Source organism: Dipodomys merriami, unplaced genomic scaffold (assembly GCF_024711535.1).
Source record: "Dipodomys merriami isolate MVZ:Mamm:240054 unplaced genomic scaffold, mDipMer1.0.p SCAF_15, whole genome shotgun sequence".
Lineage (NCBI taxonomy): Eukaryota > Metazoa > Chordata > Mammalia > Rodentia > Heteromyidae > Dipodomys > Dipodomys merriami.
Genome location: NW_027202826.1, coordinates 30,939,640 through 30,960,815, shown reverse-complemented (window position 1 = coordinate 30,960,815; position 21,176 = coordinate 30,939,640). Strand labels below are relative to the sequence as shown.

At 40.0% G+C, this 21,176-nt stretch overlaps 1 protein-coding gene across 1 annotated transcript in view; it reads left to right on the top strand.

The window, feature by feature from the left end:
• The window catches only part of LOC138826743 (rho GTPase-activating protein 20-like), an 88,704-nt gene extending 67,528 nt beyond the window's left edge, over positions 1-21,176 (top strand). The window contains exons 4-9 of the mRNA XM_070021984.1: positions 2,821-2,898; positions 3,403-3,469; positions 4,033-4,215; positions 6,076-6,254; positions 19,814-19,917; positions 21,080-21,176. Coding sequence (XP_069878085.1) covers positions 2,821-2,898; positions 3,403-3,469; positions 4,033-4,215; positions 6,076-6,254; positions 19,814-19,858 — 552 coding nt within the window. The 3' untranslated portion in view covers positions 19,859-19,917; positions 21,080-21,176. The remainder of the gene's footprint in view (positions 1-2,820; positions 2,899-3,402; positions 3,470-4,032; positions 4,216-6,075; positions 6,255-19,813; positions 19,918-21,079) is intronic.

The window sequence follows — 21,176 nt, the reverse complement described above, 5'->3', positions numbered from 1 at the left end:
ACTTCAAGGCCACCTTTGGGTAAGACTGACCACTGCACCCTGAAAGCAGCAGGGAAATAGCAAAAGAGTTATCCTTCATTAATCACTTAGCTATGTCAGATATCATTCCTAATGACCTTCAGTAACATTGAGCATTTTTCCTACTAATGTCAAGTAAGTTTTCTAGGTTCTAATAAAAGGTAGTAGAGTTCAGGAAATTATCTAAGGAAGTAAAACAGTCCAACCCTTTTCATTTCCCCTGTTTTTTCCTAGCAAATGCATACTCTTGATTTCTGGATCTAGGAAATTCCATGTAAATGCCATGTTTCTTCTGGGTGCCTTGATCTGAATGATTATTTTGTAAAGTATTGGAAGAGCACATCCAGCTCTGTCAGTTTTATCCAAGGAGAAATGGAAGGTGGCCGTGGTGTGAGATGAAATATGGTCAGGAGGCTTGCATCACACAGTGGCAGGGATGCAATTCAATCCATTTTTCTTCTACAGCAGTCTGGGTCACATTACAGTAAGATCACCCTTAGAAGCCCAAGAGTACATCAAACCCCAATTTGGAGTAGGATCAATTTTGTGTTTGCTTGGACTCAATGAATTGATAGTACTTTTACCTTTAATGACTGTAAAGACATTGTATATGAGATGTAGTTTAATATTTTCTCTGCTTTTATTTTGCAGTTCTTGTGAACAAAAAGAAAAATGGATCACTTTTCTGCAAAGGTATTAAGCAAAGGCTTTTATTTAATTTTTAGTTTGTTAGGGAATGGGTACCTGAAAACCAAGATCTTCAATATATTCTGCCTCATTTTCTATGGAAATTATTTGCCATGGCTGCAATTCTAAATCATAAACAGTCTTTATTTTTAAAGACATTCAGGTTATCCACCCTAAATCTCCCTTCACTTTATTGATGAACTTGATCTAAAATTTTCTGAAAATATATACAGGTCATCAGGCACCCGTGTCTCAATCCTACTATCCCACTACTCAGGATGCTGAGATATAAGGACTGCAGGTTGAAGCCATTCTGTGTAAGATAGTCAAGAGACACTTATCCCCACTTAACTGTCAAAAGAGCCAGAAGTGGTGCTGTGGCTGCAGTGTGAGAGTCACAGCCTGGAGCAGAGAAACAGTAAACAGACTTTGAGTGCAAGGGCCAGGTTTGGCCCCATCTATGTTCCTGTGCTCCATTGAGCTAGCTCAGAGCCACTGTTGCTTTCAGTTGTCCAGGCAGGCTTTGACCCTCCCATCTAGATGGTGAAGTTTGAAACCCTGAATCTGATGCCTTCCCAAAGGTCACGTTCCAGGACATTGTTCTCTTTCAAATCCTATTTCCCAACAATGCTATTGCATTGATTCAAATCTATAATTGTTCCATAAGTGTTTATAAACTATGAAATACAGATTGAAAACTATTAACACTAAAGATGGATTTGAAAAATAAGTTACCAGCTAATAATTGTGCTTCTCTGGCTTGAATGAATCAGGTATATCAACCTTGCAAAGGAGGAAGAAGATGAGGACAGCATTTTCTGCAGATCTTCACCCATGAAGTTAAGAACAATCACTTCATAAGTGTTATGTAGAATAAAGTGGAAATTTATAGTTACATGCTTAGGATGGAAAGGCGGTAGATTATATAAATTATCAATGGTAAGGAAACTTTTAAGAACAATGATAGGAAGAAAATTAGGAAAGATCAAAATTGAGAGATGAGCTTGATTCACTTATATCTACAAATATAAATATTAGAGCGATGAGTCAATGTCAGTACTCTATGTTCTGAATAATTATCTTCCACTTGGAACAATTTAGTTTTCTGTTCATTGGATCATAGCTTCCTGTATTTGAAAATCGATTTCCAACATTCATGTCTGAATCTTTCTTATGTTATTATATATTTTAATCACTGTATTACAAAGTGAGATATAACTTTTATGGAAATAGAATACTTGTGGCTTGCAATGGGCTCATGCTTGAGATCTGAGGATTGTAATTCACAGCCAGCCTGGGAAGGAATGACCTTGAAACACTTACGTCCAAATGACTAGCAAAAAAAGGTGGAAGTGGAGCTGTGGCTCAAGTGGCAGATGTGAGACTTGAATCACAATGCTCAGGTACAGAATTCTGTCCCTGGGTTTCAGCCCCATGAGGTACAAAAATAAGTCATTTTATTTACCTATGACTTTAGCCTAAGAAAACAAGACCAGCCGGCACTGGTGGCTCACACCTCCTGTCATCCTAGCTACTCAGGAGGCTGAGATCTGAGATTGTAGTTGCCAGCCAGCCCTGGCAGAAAACTACGCATGAGATTGTTTATCTCCATCTAACCACTCATAGCCCCTAAGTAGAGCTGTGGGCTCAAAGTGCTAGAGCACTAGCCACATGCAAAAAGATCTCAGAGACAGACTCCAGGACATGAATTCAGGCCCCTATCCATCCAACATTCACAACAACAAAAGCAAAAGAAAAACACAAAAGCAAGATCCTTTAAAAGATTGCTTTATCATGTTGACATGTATGACTTTCATTTACTCAATAAGTGTTTACCTTACAGTAAGAAGTTCTTTACTATCATGAATGTGTTTCTAAAGCATTTATGAGATTATCTCTTTGTTGCTTTGTATGTCCCTCCCTCACAGTATAACCCCTGTTTTCACTATATTTGATGTCAGTATACCTTGTGGAGGAGATGGGGAAAAACAGTTGTGGCCTTTAAATACCTGAAATCACATTTTGCTTGACTGACCAGGAAACTAACTGGCAATAACTATAAAATGATACTGTTTGTTTTCTTAATATGTACCTTTTTTCACATGTGTTTTATAGCCAATAACTGTATTAGCAAAAAACTCAGATACAGTGAAGGATGTTATCAGCAAGACACTCTTGATCCTTGGAATAAAAGTAAGTCATCTGTAAGCTCTTTTTAAATTAAAAACCAATTTCCTAATGGAGATGAATAGAGATGCATTTATGCTCATGTGTGTACTGCTGCACTACTAACATCGGTCTCTCCTGGCCTGAAGATTGAGAACCTGAAGGCAGCTGGACTTGAGATGAATCTATATTTGGCTTCTTACAATCTCATTGTTAATCTCATGCCAAGTGCAATTGAACATGCAAGGAAGTTGATATATAATTTTGTCCTGCTAACTCCATATATTTCTGTTATACATAAAAGTCTATCTATGATGAGCTAGTGTAATACTCTGAGTGAGAAAGTTTCAGGACAGGCAGATGTGGTTGATGTCTGCAGTCCTAGCTGCTCAGGAAGCCAGCCCATCACTAACCCCCCAAAAGACAAAAGCAGAGCTTTCCTTGTTAGAAGCACAGCTGTGTAAGGCACTGTGTCCTTCTTGGGTCCACTGTGATGGGCTTTGTGTGACACTCAGTCCTTCTCTCCCCCAGGGCTCCGAGAGTGACTACCAGTTGTGGCTCCATTCTGAACATGAAGAAACTCCCTTTGTCTTCATTGGTAAATATCAAAGAAAATTTCAAATGGGAGGGAATGGTGTCAAAGTTGGACTTCTAAATCTCAAATACTGATTCTTTAAGTGTGAAGCTTAATATTACTAGAGTAAATATTGTCTATACAATTAGATTGTACGTTTTTCAATAAATGCTGACCAGACACCACTTGATTTATATGTGTGTGTGTGTGTAGGTGTGTGTGTGTGTGTGTGTGTGTGTGTGTGTGTGTGTGTGTGTGTGTGTGTGTATGTGGTACCTAGGTTCATTTCTTCATGTGGCAAATCTTGGTTTGAGGAGAAAAATAGGTAGTTGTCTTTATTCACTTGAAATATAGCATTGTTGGATGATATTGGTCAAGATGCCTTGTATTCCTAAATTGATTTGTTGAGTAGAAACTTCTTTGTACCACTACTTAAAGATAAAAAATGTGAACTAAAAATAAAATTGAGCTTTTGTAATTAAAATAAGGGGTTTTGTTTTCATGAAGTAGAAAGCAGATTGGATATTCATTGTCAAAATCTGGGCTCCTGTTCCAATGAAAGTCCCTGCTGCGTTTTCTCACCATAGGGCATGAAAATCCCTATGTGATTAAAATGAGTCAGTTTGGAGAGACTCCATTCCAGCCACGAGGACCAAGGCCACATGAGACTCACACTCCCCAGAATCCTATCCTGGAGCAGTGCTATCTAGCCACAGGAGGCCGGTTCATTCTGAAGTCAAGGCAGCCAGCCCAGGGCCAGCAACTTAACGGTGAGTCCTCTCACTTCTATATGGTTACATAGTTCTCTTTCTTCTGTACAATTGAGGACCTCTGTGGTCTCTTAAAGCATTTGACATGCATAAAAACACATCTAAGTAAATGGAAGCAGGATACCTATGGCTCAAGCTGTAATTCCAGCTACTGAGGAGGCTGCGATCTGAATTTCTCAGAGTAAAGTCAGTGTGCAAAGCAAAGGCCTGAGAGTCTTATCTCCAAATGTCCATGAAAAAGCTGGAATAGAACTGTTTCTCAGAGGTAAAGGGCTCCTTTGAAAGAGAAAGCTCATGTCAGGGACAAGGCTCCAGAGATCACTAGGTAGCCTGTAGGAGGACATAAAGAGAAGAAAAGATGTCAACATCCTCCAAAGTTTCTGGAGAATATTCAATGTATACAGCAAGCTTGAATTAGAGTTTTTTCCTAAGTGAAAACTAGAATGTGACTATAGTCACCCAAAAGGAAAACATTAGCATTTTTTTTTGGTCAGTTGTGGGGATTGAACTCTGGGACTGGGCTCTATATCCCTCAGGTCTTCAACTCAAGACTAGCACTCTAGCACTTGCCCAAGAGTGCCACTTCCAGTTTTCTGGTGATTTTTTGGAGAAAAGAGTCTCACCAACTAACCTGCCGCGGCTGGCTTTGAACCCCCAACCTCAGATTACAACCTCTTGGGTAGCTAGGATTACAGTCATGAGCCAGCAGTGCCAGAGTAATATTATCATTTTTACAGCCCAAATAGGATGTTGTTTTGAATGTCTATGCTGGGCCAAGAGAGCAGAGACAGTGTAAGACAAGCACAGTTTCCCTCATTGGCAATAATTAGTATATGGCTAGGGTAATTTTATCAGATGAGCAGAACTGAAAAACTCTGTAATATGAACATATAAGATGATGTTAGGGGAAATGAACACCAAGATGTGAACAGAAGTGGTCTTTCTTTGTTGTTGTTATTTGTCATGTAGAATGAGATTTGTGTTTCCTTTGTATGTTCTTCCCTCTATGGTATATCCCTTGGGGTTACCATGGTTGAATTTGACACTGTGCACCTTCTTTAAATTTATCTGCTTTGGGGAGGGTATGGAAATCACAAGGACACTCGTTGACCCATTGCAATAATGCTACTGAAAAGATACTTGGAAATAAAATTTATAATGTTTTGGAGAGAGGAATGGAGCAGGTGAGGGAGAGAAGGAACAGTTGGAGAGCAACAAAGGAAGATTTAACAATTCTTGCCAAGAAATGGACTCAATACCTTGCTACTGTAACTAACACCTTTGTACATCATCTTTATTCTATATGTATATGAATACGTATATATATATGTAAAGAGCATGACAAAAAAAGAAATGTACTCATTGTCTTTCTCATGTAATTGTAAACCCTCTGTACAACATCTTCACAACTATATTAAAGTAAAAAAAAACCCACAAACAAACGTCCAGACAACTCCTAGACTTTCACCTGGCAGGCACGCCGTGTGATAAGGGGAGATAGCCTGATACAGGAAGTGATCAATGGGACACATCTAGAAATTCAAATAGGAGGAGTATGGCTCTCAATGTGAATGGTTATAAAACTCCACTGGAATGGTAGCTTTCCCTTTCAGAAGAGAAAGATACACCTGCCAGCCTTACTTCAACTCAGGAACTTTGTAGGTGCAAGAGAGCTGGCCACAATAATCAGAAAGATAAACTGAGTGTGCTCAGGCCCCTAGCCATACCCAACAGTTTACCGATTTGGGCAAAGACTCAATAGTAAAGGGAATTAAGCCATTAGAGAATGTGGATAATTTGACACAGAAGCTTAGATTCTAGGAAATTAAAGTGATCCCTTGAAAACTGTTGCTTCTTTAGCGTCAGAGCAGAAGAAAGAAGGAAGGGGAAGAACTTTCATCAACTGGCTTTTTGGGCGGCGGTTCAGCACAGCCAAGGAGAACAGACCCCTGAAATCTTCACGTGTAAAGACAAGACTGCTCTTTGGGACTTCCCTGGAGGCTGCTTGTAAGGATGGAAAACTACCCTCCACTCTTTTGGTAGGTCCCAGTTTGGTATCTGCTGCCCTCCTGAGGAGAGGAACCCCCTGAGTGTGGAGGGGAGGGAGAGGAGTGTTCTCATGGAGCCCCAGGTCCAATTCAGCAAAACATCAGACAAAGGGTGGGGGTGCTTTGTTACTATTGCTCCAAGATATAAACATGTCACAATGTACAATTCCCTAAGTCAAGCCCAACAGGTAAGTATTTTCTTCAGTGGGGGACTGGTACACCAGCAGCCTCATTCTCTGCTGCAGAATTTTAGTTCCAGGCACTGTGCATGTGAAGCTCTGAGTCTCCGTCCTTCATGCTCCCTTCTAGCTTTATTCTTCCAACTTGCAAATATCTCCAGTCACATACATAAACATTCCTCAGACATTCCTCAGTCTAGTTATTTACATATATTAGACAAGATCATATTTTCATGGTTCCTAGCATCAGAAAAGCACACTGGTGTTTGTTGGTTTTCAGAGAGGAGGATGGACAGATAGTGTTTAAAAGATCTGTCCTTTCTATGGAGGAAAATGGACAAGTTCTGAGGAAGCTGGTCACACAGTATTGTGTTTGTACTGAAGGCCAATGGACTGTGTGCTTTAAACTGGCTACAATGGTGACTCTTAGGTGATGTAGGCAAAAAAGAAAAGAAAGATATTACTTTGCTTTCATTTGTTTGAAAAAGAAGCTTCAACCTCTGTTAGAAACCAACAAAATCTGAGTGATGAGGTAGAGTATCATTGAAAAACCATTGATATTGTTTTCACTGTTTCTTCCTGGTATATTAACCAGGCAACAATGGGTCACACCTGTAATCATAGCTCCTCAGAAGTGTGAGATTGAGTGTGACATCTGAGATTTCTGCTCCATAGCTAGCCCAGACTGGAATGTTCATGAGACTCTTGTGTTTAATGAAGCACTGAAAAACCAGAGGCAGAACTTCAGCTGAAGTTTTAGGCCAAAAGACTTGAGCATCAAAATTTAGTGACAGCACTCAAGCCATCAGTTCAAAGCTTCAGGCCATGCATACATACACACCCAAAATCCTAATTTACTATAGTGTGTGCGAGGATTGGATGAATGTACAATCACTACTACGTGATGGGAATTTTCCCTTGGATGCAACAGAGAATGCCCTGGTCTCACATTGTACCCAGAAATTTTAGGAGGCAGATAGGATCACCCTAGTCCTAATCTCACATTGAGAAAAATAATAGAAAATCCAAAAATGGACATACTCCTGTTCGAAAGCAGTACATTATGATAATCCCAGGTCATTGGGACACCGGAACCTGGAGGACTAAAATTTCAGGCCAGCCCTGAGGAAATGTCCACTAGGTTACTATTCCAAAATATCTAGCAAAAAGGAGGGATGGGAAAGAATGGGAAGGGGAAACAAAGGAGGAGGCTACAATGCTTGACAAGAAATGTACTGAGGAACTTGCCCATGTAATTGTAATCCCTGTGTACAGTATTTTCACACTAAAAAAAAATGAAATAAAATAAAGAAGTTTGGGTCAGGGGAAACAAAGGCAGCCTGGCTAGTGGGCGTTGGAACTTAACAGGAGACAATGTTAACGTAGAAAGGAAGGAAGGAGGGAAGGAAGGAAAGGAGAAGAAGAAAGAAAAGATGGAGGGAAGGACCAAAAGAGTGAATAAAGGATTGAGGGAGGGAAAGGGCTTAGGGCTTAGGAAGGGACTGTGTCCAAGGTCACACTACAACTCCTCCACTGTGAAAACAGAGGACACCAAAATAGAACCAAAGAGAGCAAGGCCCCAGTGATGAATACAATCAGGGAAAACTTCCTAATGGACTAAGTATGAATGTGATGTGAAGAATCTACCAACTACAGAAGGTATAAATGGGAAATTAAAAAAGAAGAAATGCGCAGGAAGCTACATTCTTGGGAAGGTGTGAGGGGACAGGTCTGTAAGAAGGAGGCTGGGCCAGCCAAAGCTGGAAGCATAAAGTAGAAGGTGCAGGAGTCAGTTCATTACACAGACAAATCCATTCACTGTTCAATGTTTCTGAGTCAGACCCTAGGATAAAGGAAAACAACAACAGAATATATTCCCAACAGCTAAATACAATTGCTAATGAAGTCGCCTAGCTTGAGCACTGGAGCTTTGCACACTCAGACATCTTACTTAGAGAAGTGTGATGTGCTGCTCTGGGCTGGTGGACATGGAGGACCTAGGCTTTCTTTCCTCTCATCCACACTGGAGATGATTTCCTTCCTTAGTCAGGAGGGCGACTCGCCGAGGGCATCTTCAGAAAGTCAGGCAGCATCAAAGCCTTCAGAGCCCTCAAAGAAAAACTCATGTCTGGAGCCCGAGTGGACCTGCACCAGGAATCCGTGTTTGTGGTCGCCTCAGTGTTAAAGGTAGGACACAGCCAGCATCACCCAGGGAGGCAGCTTCACTGTGAGCCCACAGCACTGCATCACCAGCACCACAATCACCCAAGAACCACGAGGGGCCTCACACATCAAGCATGTGGGAAATGAAAAGACACATGTCTGTGTGTTCTGTCTGTTTACTTTGTCTTCTCACCTCAGCTCCTCTCATCTTCCCACCTGAACACCCATGCCCAATGTGACTAATGAGTGATCTGATTTACTGTATCATTGTAAATCACCATGACAATACAACTATGAGCACAAACAAGTCCTGCTACATATTTGCCAAACAAGCACCCAGCACTGCCTTCTTTAAGGAACTCACACACTCATGCGCGCACACACACACACACACACACACAAAAACACACACACACAAACACACACACACACACACACACACACACACACACACACACAAACACATCTTGCGCCATAATTGTACAGTTCTTTTCGACATAAGGTCTTGTACATCTCACTGTGGCAATGGGTCCACCTGTATCCATATTTAAACAATTTGTTTTTTCCTTTGCCCTACACAAAGTATACCAACATCACATACAGTGAAAACAGGGCTTGTACCATTGGAGAGGGACATACAAAGCAACAAAAACATATAACTATATTAGAAACAATTGCAAGAAAGAAAAAATATTTGAGTCCTTATCTTGGGGTTCATTTCGCCTAATTTCAACTTACCTGACCATTTCTGCTTGTCTCAGATATATGCTGGTTATTGCAAATAAGGAAAACCATGGAACCTATGTTTCTTTGGGCCTGGCTTACTTCATTTAATGTATTTTTTTCCAAGTCTTTCAATTTCCTAACTAATGGGGCAATGTCATTCTTTCTGGTGGAGGCATAGAATTCCATTGTGTATCTATAAAACATTTCCTTGATCCTTTCATTTACTGAGGGGCATCTGGGTTGGTTCCATATCTTAGCTATGGTGAATAATGGTGCAATAAGCATAGTTGTGCTGATAGCTTTAGTATGGTCTTGTTTGTGATCATTTGGGTAAATGCCCAAAAGTAGGATTGTTGGGTCATTTTAAATTTTAGATATGAGACCCTTGTCCATTGGATGGATGGTGAGGATCTTCTCCCAGTCTGTGGGCTTTCTAGTGATCATGCTAACTATGTCCTTTGTGATGCAGAACCTCTGTAATTTCATGCAATCCCATTGGCATGAATTCCCAACCCCTCTTTGATTTGTTGTGTTTCTGTCTCTCTATTAAGAAAATTTCAGCCTATACCAAGGAGACCAAGGGTTTCTCTTATTCCATACTGTAATGTTTTCAGAGTGTCTGGTTTGACTCTGAGGTCTTTGATGCATTTGGAGTTGATTCTGGTGCAGGGTGATATATAAGGGTCTAGCTTTAGTTTTCTAGAAGTGATTAACCAATTTTGCCAGCACCATTTACTGAAGAGGCTGTCTTTCTTGCATTCTATTTTTTAACTCCCTTATTGAAGATGAAGTGGCTATAGGTCTGTGGGTTCATTTCTGGCTTTTCCATTCTATTCCATTAGTCCTGAAGTCTCTTCTTGTGCCAGTAGCAAGCTGTTTGAATAGTATGGCTTTTGAGTAGAGTTTGAAATTTGATATTGATATTCCCCCAGCACTGGTCTTTCTGTTGAGGATTGTTTTGCTATTCTGGGTCTTTTATTGTTCCATATGAATTTTTGGATTGCCTCTTCTATTTCCTCTAGAATGAGGTTGGAATGTTGTTAGGTATTGGATTGAATTTGTTGATAGCTTTGGGAAGCATAGCCATTTTCACGATGTTGATCTTTCCAATCCAGGAGCATGGGGGTTTTTGCCACTTTCTAAGTTCTGCTTTGTTTTTAAGTCTCCATCATAGAGTTCCTTCACTTCTTTGGTTAAGTTAATTCCTAGGTATTTTATTGGGAGAGGGCTATTAGGAATGGAGTTGCTTTCCTGATTTCAGCTGCGATTTTCTCATTGTTCGCATACAGAAAAGCCATTGATTTTTTTAAATTTTTTATTGTGAAAGTACTGTACATAGGGGTTACAATTACATGGGCAGGATAATGCGTACATTTCTTATCAAGCATTGCAGCCTCCTCCTTTTTTTACCCTTCACATCCCTTCCCAGCCTCCCTCTCCACTCCCACAACCAATCTTCCCACCCCCACCAAAGTTGTAAAGCTCGTTTTCCACATGACAACTTGTACTTCTCATTGTTGCAACAGGTCCACCTGTATCCTTAAACGACGTGTTTTTCCCCATCTCCTCCACAAGTTATACTGACATCAAACATAGTGAAAGCAGGGGTTATACTGTGGGGGAGGGACATACAAAGCAACAAAGAAATAATCTTATAAATGTGTTAGAAACAAATGCATGAAAGAAAAAACATTAAAATACATATCTAAGGGTTACTTTACTAACATCACATTATCTGACCTTTTCCGCTTGACTCATACATATCTAGATATTGCAAATAAGGGAATCCATGGGACCTATGTTTCTTTGGGTCTGTCTTACTTCACTTAATATAATTTTTTCCAAGTTTTTCCATTTCCTAACAAATGGGGCAATGTCATTCTTTCTGATGGAGGCATAGAATTCCATTGTGTGTATATACCACATTTTCTTGATCCATTCATCTACTGGTGGGGCATCTGGATTGGTTCCATATCTTAGCTATGGTAAATAATGCTGCAATAAACATAGTTGTGCTGGTAGCTTTAGTGTGGTCTTGTTTGTAAACATTTGGGTAAATGCCCAAAAGTGGGATTGCTGGTTCATAGGGGAGATCTATGTGAAGTCTTTTGAGGAACCTCCATACTGCTTTCCAAAGTGGTTGAACAAGTTTACATTCCCACCAACAATGAAGTAAGGTTCCTTTCTGTCCACATCCCCTCCAGCATCTGTTGTTGTTAGAGTTCTTGATTTTTGCCTTTCTAACTGGAGTGAGGTGATATCTCAATGTTGTTTTGATTTGCATTTCTTTTATGGCTAGGGATGTTGAACATTTCTTCATGTGTCTATTGGCCATCCTTCTTTCTTCTTCAGAGAAGTTTCTCTTTATGTCTTTCGCCCACTTATTTATTGGACAGTTGTTTCTTTGAGGATTTGTTTTTGGGGGGGTTAATTTTTTGAGTTCCAAGTATATTTTAGCTATGAGACCCTTGTCCGTTGTATGGCTAGTAAAGAACTTCTCCCAGTCTGTGGGCTTTCTATTGATCTTGCTAGCTATGTCATTTGCCCTGAAGAAGCTCTGCAACCTTATGCAATCCCATTTGTCCAACCTTTCTTTGATTTGTTGTGTTTCCGGGTCTCTATTCAAAAAATTTCGGCCTGAGCCAAGGAGACCTAGGGTTTCTCCTATTTAATCCTGTAATGTTTTCAGAGTGTCTGCTTTGACTTCAAGGTCTTTGATCTATTTGGAGTTGATTCTGGTGCAGGGTGATATATAAGGATCTAGCTTTAGTTTTCTACAAGTAGTTAACCAATTTTGCCAGCACCATTTACTGAAGGTGCTGTCTTTCTTCCATTCTATTGTTTTAGCTCCCTTATCGAGGTTTAGATGGCTATAGGTCTGTAGGTTCGTTGCTGGGTTTTCAATTCTATTCCATTGGTCCTGAGGTCTGTTCTTTTTTTTTTTTTTTAAATTGTATTTTATTTTATTTGAGAACATATTGTACAGAGGGGCTACAATTACATGGGCAGGATAATGCATACATTTCTTACCAAGCATTGCAGCCTCCTCCTTTGTTTACCCTTCACTTCCCTTCCCCGCCTCCCCCCTCCCCCCACCCAATTATACCCCCCTCCCCCCCCACACCGAAATTGTAAAGCTGGTTTTGACATGACATTTTGTACTTCTCATTGTTGCAACAGGTCCACCTGAATCCTTAAACGACTTGTTTGTCCCCATCTCCTCCACATGTTATACTGACATCAAATATAGTGAAAGCGGGGTTTACACTGTGGGGGAGGGACATACAAAGCAACAAAGAAATAATCTTATAAATGCGTTAGAAACACATGCATGAAAGAAACGAAAACATTAAAATACATATTTAAGGGTTCATTTTCCTAACATCACATTATCTGACCTTTTCCGCTTGACTCATACCTATATTAGATATTGTAAATAAGGGAAACCATGGGACCTATGCTTCTTTGGGCCTGGCTTACTTCACTTAATATAATTTTTTCCAAACCTTTCCATTTCCTAACAAATGGGGAAATGTCATTCTTTCTGATGGAGGCATAGAATTCCATTGTGTATATATACCACATTTTCTTGATCCATTCATCTACTGAGGGGCATCTGGGTTGGTTCCATATCTTAGCTATGGTAAATAATGCTGCAATAAACATAGTTGTGCTGGTAGCTTTAGTGTGGTCTTGTTTGTAAACATTTGGGTAAATGCCCAAAAGTGGGATTGCTGGATCATAGGGGAGATCTATGTGAAGTCTTTTGAGGAACCTCCATACTGCTTTCCAAAGTGGTTGAACAAGTTTACATTCCCACCAACAATGAAGTAAGGTTCCTTTCTGTCCACATCCCCTCCAGCATCTGTTGTTGTTAGAGTTCTTGATTTTTGCCTTTCTAACTGGAGTGAGGTGATATCTCAATGTTGTTTTGATTTGCATTTCTTTTATGGCTAGGGATGTTGAACATTTCTTCATGTGTCTAATGGCCATCCTTCTTTCTTCTTCAGAGAAGCTTCTCTTTAAGTCTTTCGCCCACATATTTATTGGGCAGTTGTTTCTTTGAGGATTTGTTGTTGGGTGGTTTAATTTTTGAGTTCCAAGTATATTTTAGCTATGAGACCCTTGTCCGTTGTATGGCTAGTAAAGATCTTCTCCCAATCCGGGGGCTTTCTATTGATCTTGCTAGCTATGTCATTTGCCCTGCAGAAGCTCTGCAATCTTATGCAATCCCATTTGTCCAACCTTTCTTGGATTTGTTGTGCTTCCGGGTCTCTATTCAGAAAATATCGACCTGAGCCAAGGAGACCTAGGGTTTCTCCTATTCCATCCTGTAATGTTTTCAGAGTGTCTGCTTTGAGTTCAAGGTCTTTGATCCATTTGGAGTTGATTCTGGTGCAGGGTGATATATAAGGATCTAGCTTTAGTTTTCTACATGTAGTTAACCAATTTTGCCAGCACCATTTACTGAAGAGGCTGTCTTTCTTCCATTCTATTGTTTTAGCTTCCTTATCGAAGATTAGATGGCTATAGGTCTGTAGGTTCATTTCTGGGTTTTCAATTCTATTCCATTGGTCCTGAGGTCTGTTCTTATGCCAATACCAAGCTGTTTTGATTACTATGGCTTTATAGTAGAGTTTGAAATTTGGTATTGATATTCCTCCAGCAGTGTTAGTTCCGTTTAGGAGCGTTTTTGCTATTCGAGTTCTTTTATTGTTCCATATGAATTTTTGGATTGCCTCTTCTATTTCCTTGAAGAATGAGGTTGGAATTTTGATAGGTATTGGGTTGAATTTGTAGATAGCCTTGGGACGTATTGCCATTTTCAGGATATTAATCTTTCCAATCCAGGAGCATGGGACGCTTTGCCATTTTTTTAGTTCTGTGTTGATTTCCTTTTTCAATATTTTAAAGTTTTCATCATAGAGGTCCTTCACTTCTTTAGTTAAGTTAATTCCTAAGTATTTTATTTTTTGTGGGGCTATTACAAATGGAGTTGCTTTCCTAATTTCAGCCACACTTTTCTCATTGTTGGCATACAGAAAAGCCATTGATTTTGGGGGGTTAATTTTATAACCTGCTACTTTGCCAAAGTTTTGAATCAGCTTGAGTAATTTGGGAGTGGAGTCTATGGGATTCTTTAAATGTAAGATCATGTCATGTGCAAAGCGGGAGAGTTTTATTTCTTCTTTCCCTATTTGGATCCCCATTATGTCTGCATCTTGTCTTATTGCTGTAGCTAGGCATTCTAATACTAGATTGAATTTAAGTGGAGAAAGTGGCATCCTTTTCTTGTTCCTGAGTTAAGAGGAAATGGCTTTAGTTTTTCACCATTGAGTATAATGCTGGCTGTAGGTTTGTCATATACAGCCTTTATTGTATTGAGGAATGTTCCATGGATTCCTAATTTTTCCAAAACCTTCATCATGAAGGGGTGTTGGATCTTGTCGAATCCTTTTTCTGCATCTATTGAGATACCCATGTGGTTCTTATTCTTGCTCCTGTTGATGTGATGAATAATATTAATTGATTTGCATATATTGAACCAGCTTTGCATCCCTGAAATGAATCCTGTTTGATCGTGGTGTATGATTTTTTGGATGAATTGTTGAAGTCGATTGGCCAAAATTTTGTTGAGAAGTTTTGCATCAATGTTCATCAAAGAAATGGGTCTATAGTTCTCTTTCTTTGATGAGTCCCTGCCTGGGTTTGGGATGAGGGTTATGATGGCTTCATAGAATGTGTTCGGTAGTGAGCTTTCTCTTTCAATTTCATTGAAGAGTTGGAGGAGTATTGGTGTGAGCTCTGCTTTGAAGGCCTTGTAAAATTCCGCTGTAAAACCATCTGGTCCTGGACTCTTCTTAGCTGGGAGGTCTCTTATTGCTGTTTCTATTTCAGTGCTTGATATGGGCCTGTTAAGATAGTTTAACTCATCTTGGTTTAGTTTTGGCATGTCAATATTTGCTAGGAAAAGGTCCATTTCTGTCAAGTTCTCAAACTTATTAGCATAAAGTTTTGAGAAGTATTTCCTTATAATGTTCTGAATCTTGGTTGATTCCATGGTGATGTTTCCATTCTCATCTCTGAGTTTATTAATTTGGGTGTGTTCTCTTCTTTTTATGATAAGATTTGCTAAGGGTCTGTCAATTTTGTTAAGTTTTTCTAAGAACCAACTCTTTGTTTTGTTGATTCTTTCCATAGTTTTTTTGGATTCTAATTCATTTAATTCTGATTTAATTTTGATTATTTCTTTCTGTCTACTGGATTGGGGTTTATCTTGCTGCTCTTTTTCAAGGAGGTTTAGATGCGTCATTAAATTGTTAGTTGCAGATCTCTCCAATTTGTTGATGTAGGAGCTCAGAGGTATAAACTTGCCTCTGAGTACTGCCTTTGCTGTGTCCCAGAGGAGCTGGTAATTTGTGTGTTCTTTTTTGTTGAATAGCATGAACATTTTAATTTCCTTTCTAATCTCTTCCATGACCCACTCTTGATTCAGCAGTGTGTTGTTCAGCCTCCATGTGATGCCGGACTTTCTTTGGTGGCTTTTGGTGTTGAATTCTAATTTTATTCCCTTGTGGTCAGAGAGGATGCAAGGTATAACTTCAATGTTTCTGAATTTAGACAAGTTTGCTTTGTGGCCTAAAATGTGGTCTATTTTAGAGAAAAACGTGTATTCTGATGCTGCTGGGTGAAATGTTCGGTAGATGTCTGTTAAGTCTAGTTGATCTATGCAGCTGTTTAGATCTCCGGTTTCTCTGTTGAGTTTTTGCCGAGTTGATCTATCTAGTGGGGAGAGTGGTGTGTTAAAATCCCCAATGATTAATGTCTTTGGATTTATATGGGATTTGAGGGAAAGTAGTGTTTCTTTGATAAATTTGGGTGCTCCATTGTTTGGCGAGTAGATATTTAGAATTGTAATATCCTCCTGAAGGAGAGATCCTTTAATTAGTATGTAGCGACCTTCTTTATCTCTTCTCACGAATTTTAATTTGAAGTCTATTTTATCTGATATTAGGATTGCAACTCCCGCCTGTTTATGGGGGCTGTTTGCTTGGTAGATTTTATTCCAGACTTTAACCTTGAAAATGTGTTTGTTTTTACGGGCAAGATGTGACTCCTGCAGGCAGCAGATAGAAGGGTCTTGTTTTTTAATCCAACTAGACAGTCTATGTTGCTTAATTGGTGCGTTCTGTCCTTTAACGTTAAGAGATAGGACTGAGAGGTATTTGGGAGTTCCTGCCATGTTATCCACCTTCTTGGGGGCTGCGTAAACTGGGTTCTTCCTATGGTTCTTGGATTCTCAGTTTGGGTGCAGTTTCTTGGCCTTTATTGCGGTATTGTTGGTTTTCTATGTGTAGGACATCTTTAAGAATCTTTTGTAGGGCTGGAGATGTATTGTTTCAATTTTTCTTTGCTATGGAAGGTTTTTATTTGGCCTTCAGTCATGAAGGAGAGTTTAGCTGGATACAGTATTCTTGGTTGATAGTTGTTTGTTTTTAGGGCATGGCATACATCATTCCAGGCTCTTCTTGCTTTGATTGTCTCTGCTGAGAAATCTGAGGTGATTCTAATTGGTTTCCCTTTATAGGTGATTACCCTTTTCTCCTTGACAGCTTTAAGGATCTTTTCCTTGGTCTGTGTTGATCCTGTGTGGATTATAATGTGACGGTGGGATGTCCTATTCTGGTCTGGTCTATTTGGGGTTCTAAAAGCTTCTTGTATCTGAATAGGCCTATCTTTTTGTATGTTTGGGAAGTTCTCTGCTAGGATCCTGTTAAACAAATTTCCTAGACCATTAACTTCTGTTTCTAGGTGCTCCTCTACACCCATTATCCTTAGATTAGGCCTTCTGATGGTGTCTTCCAGGTGTTGGATAGATCTATCATATTTCTTGGACTTGTCTTGGATGGTTGTATGTTCTTTCTGTATAATATCTAGGCTGTCTTCAGTCCCTGAGATTCGATCTTCTGCATGGTCTAACCTGCTGTCAAGACTCTCTACTTTGTTTTTTATCTCTTTTCCTTCTAATTGGTCAGCTTTGATGGCTTCAAGTTCTTTGTTGAAACTCTGTTTTAGGTCTTGTATGAATTTCTTTACTTCCTTAATTTGGTGTTCAGTGTTTGTTCTCAAATCACTTAGTTGATTGGTTATGGTTTCTTTGGACTCCCATTCCTTCTGTTGGGTTCCATTCAGCATTCCCTTTGTGGTCTCCCTGACTTCCTTCAGCTCTTTGTTAATGGATTCCATGAATGCCTTTAGTGATCTTTGTGTATTCTCTACCTGGTCTCTCAATTCCTGTATTACTCTTTGATTAGCTTCCTCCTGTTCATGGGATTCCTGTAGTTCTCTTTCCTCCCGTTTGTGGGATTACTGCAGTTCTCTTTGAGTGTTCTCAGCCTGCTCACACCATTCCTCCCTTTCTCTTTGAATATTCTCAAGTTGTTCACGAAAATCCTATATCAGTTTTTGAGTAGCTTCCTCACGCTTATAATATTCCTGTATAAGCTTTTGGGATGCCTCCTCTCTCTACCTTTCACGCTCATACAGAATCCTTTGTAAGTTGTCAAACTTCTCATTTATCATATTTGCCAGCAGTGTTTGTAGAGCTATTTGGGAACTCTCCTCTGGATTATTCATTATCTGTTCTGACCCCTGATTATCAAGATTGGGAATTGAGATATCCAGATTTGCCATTTTTCTTGTATTTTTCCGGCTTACTCTGCCATTTGAGATGAAAATAGCACCAGCTTTGTTATCTAGAACACTATCTTAAGGCAACCATCAATCAAAGTTTGCTTTTGTGCAGTCAATAGTCTACAGATACAATCTAGTTCAACAGATACATCTATTCAACATCAAACAAATATATGTTAATGGGCTTCGAACCACAGAGGAGAATTTGGAAGACCAGAAATTATTAGGGTTAAGGAGAGATGTGGGCAAAAAATAGGAATAGATTGGTGTGGGGGGGGGGGGCACAGGGAGAGTTAACTATGTCCTAATCCTAATGCAGGAAATAGGTTGGGTAGGATGCAAGTAGAGAGAGAGAGAAAAAGAAGAAAGGGAAAGTGAAATGAAAAGAGACCAAAAAAAATAGAAATGTAAAAATTAATATTATTATGGAGATTAAAAGACCATATATTTAGAGAGGAATGTGAGTATATTAAGAAAAGGGAAGGGACATAGAGGAGAAGTGAAAAACTTTTAAAAATGCTTAAAATATTATATAGGTATAAAGAGGTAGTACTGCTATTAAGGAATTTAAGTCTCAGAGGTTTTGAATTGGGTAATAAATTTGTGGATTAAGTGTGTATACAATGGGGGATAGTTAACTAGTAGACTAGTTAACTAGGGGGTTTATCTGAGGATGTGCAGGACAAGAGTTAAGTCACATAAAGAAGATCAAGAGAGAGGAATAGGTGAACAGGATAATAAAGGGAGAAAAAAAGATCAGAAGTTCAGTAGAGCTAGACAAAAAACAAAAAGATAGTTAAGAAAGAAAGAGAAAGCGAAAGAAGACAAGAAAAGAAAGGAAACCGCACATTCACGTATTCCTAAAATAAAAATTATAAGAGGAAAGAAGTTACTGGAAAACAATTATTTTTTCAAAAAAGGCAAAAATTAAAGATTAATAAAATTTTTAGAAAAGGAAAAAAAATTTTTTTATATGTATAAGGTACCAAAAAAAAAGAAAGAAAAGAAAAAAAAAAGAAAAGAAGGAGAAAAAAAAAGAAAAGAAAAAAGTTCTTTGATTTTTTTTTTGATTTTTTGGGAGGGGTGGGAAGAATCCTGTATCTCCCTTTTGTCTGTAACCAGCCTCTTGTTGGAGTCTCTAGTCAGCTTGAGGTCCTGTGGCTTGATTGGTTTCTTAAGTCAGTTTGTTCGAACAGGCAGAAATATGCTCTGCTTTACCCAAGATTTTGAGATCCCCCTCCCAGATTAGTTTAATGGGAGACAGATCTGCTTTGAGAATCACAAAAGAGGGGGATGCAGTGGTGAGGCTAGGTTCTGGGTAGAGTTGAAGCCTTTCACCAATCAGTAGCTTTTCCCTGGGGCTATTTTGTGAAAAAAAAAAAAACTCACAGAGCCCAGCCTGGAGCCATTCTCAGGGTTTCTGTTTTTCAATTGATTGTTGAGGCTGCTAGAGGAAGGGGCAGCGTCTGGCTCTGGTTACCCAGTGAGGAAAGCCACTCCAATGGCTGGCACCTGAGCTGGGTGACTTTTCCCTGGATCGAGCTGAGTCTGGCAGGTCACTTCCCCGTTAAGTTCTTGTGATCTGCTAAATGACTCGTTTTATTCCAAGGCCTGAGTTGGAGCTGGCAGCTCCTCCGAGAGCTTTGTCGGTATCCAAGATGGAGATCATCAGTGCTGGGGGGGAGGGGTGGCCTTCCCTCCTCTGCTCCCTGAGAAGGAGTGAGGACGTCGGGCTTCTACTCACGCCGAGTCTTGGATCCTGGGTCATCACTGGTCTGCAAACTGCAGGATGAAGATGTCCGCTCCTTGTCGGTTCTTGCTGGTGTTGAGTAGAATCCGCTCGCCTGCTGCGTCTGGCTCCTTCGTCCCGGACTCTCTGTGTGCACGCTCAGGTATGGGTCAGGTATGGGTGCGGTCGCCATCGCGACACTGCCGCCGCGGAGGCGGCTGCTGGCAAGCTCTCAGATGTGTCTTGTTGCCTTGACTTCCCCTCTCTTATCTAACTCTCTGTCCAGTGATGGCACACTTGGTGTGATTCTCTGGATTAGGACTGTTCACTGGAACCCTAAAACTGTTTTCTATGCGAGAGCTTGTTCAGATTCCAGCTTCTCCTCCGCCATCTTCCGCCATCTCTTGCGAAATTCTTATTGATGCATGTTGATGAGGTTGGACAAGTGCTTTAACCCAACAGGCTGAAAGAAACCTAATATAGGTACTGTTCATGGATGTAAAAGGAAAGGTAACTAACTGGTACTCACAGGTGTAAGAGGATGTATTTCATTCATTGCAGAGTGTTGGGGAATTTTAAGCCAAAATTCAGAACTAACATACTGTATCCCTAGTCCTTCCCATATGATATGTACAGAAGTATTTAATTCACAAAAAACACTACTGGTTCAATTAAAACTGCAAAGAAACAGGTGAAATGTGTGGGCCTATTTCTGATCAGCAATAGGATTTAGAACCACTGCATACCCAGCATTGTCCTTTAGAGTAGATTGTTCCTGTCAGGTAGGAGTTTTCAGAGAAAGGGGAGATGGGTCCTCACTCCCACAGTACCTAATACAGGTGGGTTTTTCCGAAGTTTCTTAAAGTAGGGACTGTTCACTTAGTTCTTTTGAAGTTCATGGCTCTTGTTTTCCATTCTGGTTTGTGATGTGTGGGTGTACTTTTTAATTGAGAGGGTATTCCTGTCAGGAAGGGGTGTAGTCTGTTATGAAACAGAGTCTGTTCCTTGAGAAAAGAAGTGATCCTCTTCCTTCAGTTTGAAGCAAATATAGCACTAGCATATTTCCAAATACCTGTTTCTAAGTTGTCTTCATCAGATCCCTAATCCTTCCTGCCTCAGCAGCACTGCCATGCTCTGCTTTGTGCTTTCAGTTCAGGTGGGGAGGCTGCTGGCACCTGTCTATGTGGGAAGTGAAGAGAGGGCACTGTAGGTCACAGATTCACTCATTGAGAAGGGATGGGGGTCAATACATTGCTTCCCCCTGCATGTTATAATTGTATGACATAGTTTGTTGCATCAGAACATCCTGCTTTTGTCTCTGGAAGGATTTTCTTCGCAATGTGCAAGGCGGTGTGTTTTACACTGGCATGTATGAGACATGGCTTAGGATCATGGATGAAGACCTTGAAGAGGAGAAAATCA